This window comes from Telopea speciosissima, unplaced genomic scaffold, assembly GCF_018873765.1.
Source record: "Telopea speciosissima isolate NSW1024214 ecotype Mountain lineage unplaced genomic scaffold, Tspe_v1 Tspe_v1.0312, whole genome shotgun sequence".
Classification (NCBI taxonomy): domain Eukaryota; kingdom Viridiplantae; phylum Streptophyta; class Magnoliopsida; order Proteales; family Proteaceae; genus Telopea; species Telopea speciosissima.
The window spans coordinates 12483-16239 of NW_025317648.1; the positions used below are offsets into that span (position 1 = coordinate 12483).

The 3757-nt window shown below is 43.3% G+C and overlaps 1 protein-coding gene across 1 annotated transcript; it reads right to left on the minus strand.

Annotated features, from left to right (window-relative positions):
- Positions 1 to 1514: 1514 nt before the first annotated feature.
- Positions 1515 to 3169, minus strand: LOC122647972. Its single transcript, XM_043841259.1, has 3 exons — positions 2590 to 3169; positions 1850 to 2320; positions 1515 to 1690 (listed from the first exon to the last, which is right to left on the minus strand). Exons 1-3 carry the CDS (start codon positions 3167 to 3169, stop codon positions 1515 to 1517), a joined length of 1227 nt encoding a protein of 408 aa, XP_043697194.1.
- Between the last annotated feature and the right edge of the window lie 588 nt (positions 3170 to 3757).

A 3757-nucleotide genomic window follows, 5' to 3' on the forward strand; every position in this document is an offset into this window, starting at 1 on the left:
ACACTCTATTGTGACAACAAGGCTGCCATCAGTATTGCTCACAATCCTGTCCAACATGACCGAACTAAGCACATTGAGGTTGATAGACACTTCATCAAGGAGAAGATAGACTCTGGCTGTATTTGTACTCCTTTTGTGAAGACTGGTGATCAGGTGGCAGACATCTTCACCAAGGCTCTTGCCTCTCCTCAGTTTGGTACTCTCCTAAGCAAGCTGGGAATGCATGATATATATTCTCTAGCTTGAGGGGGAGTATTAGATGTGTATAACCTTGTAATAAGGGTAGTTTTGGTACTAGTCTTATTACTAGTTACCTTATTATGTAATTATGTATTTTCTACTTTTTTACCTTTACCTCCCTAGGGAGTTAGATGTAATACTTTCATTTATGACATTGAAGTAATATAGATGTGTGGAGATGTCTCTCCAACACAAGTAATTACAACCGAAACTATTCTCCTCTCTTGTCTCTTGTCTCCTTCTTCCTTCTCCTACTTCTCTCTCTTCTCCTCCTTAACCTAAAATCTAACAAGTACACGGTCGTGGACGGGGTTCTATACAAGAGAGGAGTCACTGCACCACTACTCAGGTGCCTAGGACCCAAGGGAGCCAAGTACGCCCTGGTAGAGGTCCATGAGGGGATATGCGGAAGCCACATGGGAAGGCGGGCACTAGCCTACAAAGTCCTCTACCAGGGTTCTACTGGCCACGGATGTAAGAAGAAGCCATACAGTATGCCAAGACTTGCGATCAATGTCAATTGTTCGCCCCAGTACCCCATCTACCCACCACCAAATTGACATCCAAAGTTCAAGGCTTTTTGCCAACTCTACAACATTGACTATCGGCCTGTATCAGTAGCCTACCCACAGGCCAATGGTCAGGTGGAGGTGACAAACAGAACACTGCTAGAAAGAGTTAAAGAAAGCTAGAGCATCACAGCCAAGGAAGGAGGGCAAGCTGACGACGAACTAGGAAGGACCCTACATAATTTCCAAGCAGATATACCCTGGGACTTACCGCTTGAAAATTCCGGGGGGCAAGAAGGTAGACCATGCTTAGAACTAAGAGCATCTGAAGAAGTACTACCATTAAGGGTAGCGGCACTAAGGAAGCACCGCCAGTAAGAGTAGTAGTAGCAATAGTAGAGTAGATAGCATTGTCGGCATCCATGGCACACAATAGAATTCCAGTTTTCAAGGATAATTTGAAATTTTATTTGAGATGATTTGAAGTAAATAGTTTGTTCGGGGCTATATCCGTCTACTTCAGCACTTTCAAGCACCAAGGCGCAATGCCACCAAGGTCTATAGACCACCGCACAATGCCACCAAGGTCCGTAGACCACCAAGGCGCAATGCCACCAAGGTCAAGGTCCGTAGACCACCAAGGCACAATGCCACCGAGGTCCGTAGACCACCAAGGCGCAATGCCACCAAGTCTATATATACATAGAATGAGATTTTTACCTATATACCGGCCCAAGATATGGTGAGGTTCTGCATATGCTCGATCTAGCATGTCTGGCATAAGAAACTGATATGCTGGGACCCGGCAAGATTCTCAGACTCAAGGATAGCTAGCTGTCCTGGCTCCTCAGAATCCTTCATAGATGTGTCAATGGATTGCTCTAAATCCACTACTGATGCAGCCCACAACATAGAGGCAAGCATAGACACAGACCCAGAACCTGTAATCACAAAAGTTCAAAAAAGTTCAAATCAGAGGTGGGTTTCACACTCCCCCAACCTAAAATAAATTTCGTCCTCGAAATTTGACATACCTGGTAAGTAAAAAAGATAAGGATATCTTTCTCACATCACGTCCTCCCGCTCCCAAGATGCCTCACCAGGAGAGTGATTACTCCATTTGACTTTAACAAAAGAGATGGTACGGCTCCTCAGATTATGTTTTTTCTTATCAAGGATTTTTTCTGGTACCTCCTCATATGTCAAATCAGCAACTAGCTCAGCAGGTTGTTGAGGTAAGAGATGCGTAGAATCCGGTATATACTGCCTCAACACAGAGACATGGAAGACATGATGCACACCTGCAAGTGATGGAGGTAGTGCTAGCTTGTAGGCCACTGCTCCAACTTTGGCTAAGAACTCGAAAGGACCAATGTACCTTGGATTGAGCTTCCCTCTTTTACCAAAGCATACAACTCCTTTAGTTGGAGATACTTTTAGGAAAGCCTTCTCTCCAACATTGAACTGTAAGTGCTGTCTTCTCCTATCAGCATAGCTTTTCTGTCGAGACTGGGCAACCCTGATCTTTTCTTTAATAAGATCAACTTTCTCACAAGTAGATTGAACCAGTTCTGGACCCAGAATGCGTCGCTCACCAAGTTCATCCTAATACAATGGGGTGCGACAAGTTCTTCCATACAATGTCTTGAAAGGAGTCATTTCAATAGATGTTTGGTAGCTATTATTATAAGCAAACTCAACCAGGGATAGATGCTTATCCCAGCTGCCACTCATATCTAATGCACATGCCCTAAGCATGTCCTCCAAGGTCTGAATTGTTCTTTCTGATTGGCCATCTGTTTTAGGGGGTGATGTGTTGAGCTATGGTTCAACTTGGTACCCATTGCACTCTGCAGACTCTTCCAAAATCTTGATGTAAATCTGGAATCCCTGTATGACACAATATCCACTGGCACTCCATGTAGCCGAACAATGTTATCAACATATAGTTTAGCCAACTTATCCATGGAATAAGTGATCTTCATGGGAATGAAATGGGCTGTTTTTGTTAGCCTGTCTACAACTACCCAGATGGTGTCCATACCCTTCTTAGTACGAGGGAGGCCTGTAACAAAGTCCATTGTAATCTGTTCCCATTTCCATTCCGGTATAGACAATGGCTGTAGCAATCCACCAGGTCGATGTCTAATAGCCTTGACTTTTTGGCAGGTTAAACATTTGGAAACAAAAGCTGCTACATCATTCTTCATTCCATACCACCACAAGTACTGCTTCAGGTCCTTGCACATTTTAGTACTCCCTGGATGTATAGACACCAAAGATTGGTGTACTTCTTTCAACACCAAATCTTTCAGGATATCAACTGCAGGTACACACAATCTGCCTCTGAACATGAGAACACCACTAAGAGTCAGAGTAAATTTCAAGTCCCTCTGTCTACCTTCCTTGATCTCTTCCATTATTCTTTGAAATTCTTCATCAGAAGATTGGGCTGAAATGATCTGTGCTCTAAGTTAAGGCTCCACAGTTAGCACAACTAGACTCTCAGTGGTATTTCCCCTTACAAAGGTCATGTCCAGATCCTTGAACTCTTTCACTAGATGCTTGTTCAAATGTATCATTTTTGTTGACCAGTCTGGTAACTTTCTACTCAGAGCATCAGCCACTACATTTGCTTTGCCTGGATGGTAGAGGATTTCACATTCATAGTCCTTTACAAGTTCTAGCCATCTTCTCTATCTCATGTTCAATGCTTTCTGAGTGAAGAAATATTTAAAGCACTTATGATCTATGTAAATCTCTATCTTCTCCCCATAGAGATAATGCCTCCAAATTTTCAAAGCAAAGACCACTGCAGCCAATTTCAGATCATGTGTGGGGTAATTCTTCTTGTACTCCTTCAGTTGTCGAGAAGCATATGCGACAACCTTCCCATGCTGCATCAGTACACATCCAAGTCCTACTTTGGAAGCCTCAGTGTACACAACAACCATTCCTTCAGTGCCATCTGGAACAATCAAAACAAGGGCTGTTACAAGCTTCTGTTT

Coding starts and splice junctions, on each gene's coding strand:
- LOC122647972 (XM_043841259.1), bottom strand. CDS start 3,169: ATGGAAGAGATCAAGGAAGGTAGACAGAGGGACTTGAAATTTACTCTG. Junction 2,321..2,589: donor GAGTCTGCAGAGTGCAATGG/GTACCAAGTTGA, acceptor TTCTGGGTCCAG/AACTGGTTCAATCTACTTGT. Junction 1,691..1,849: donor ATGGAGTAATCACTCTCCTG/GTGAGGCATCTT, acceptor TTGTGATTACAG/GTTCTGGGTCTGTGTCTATG.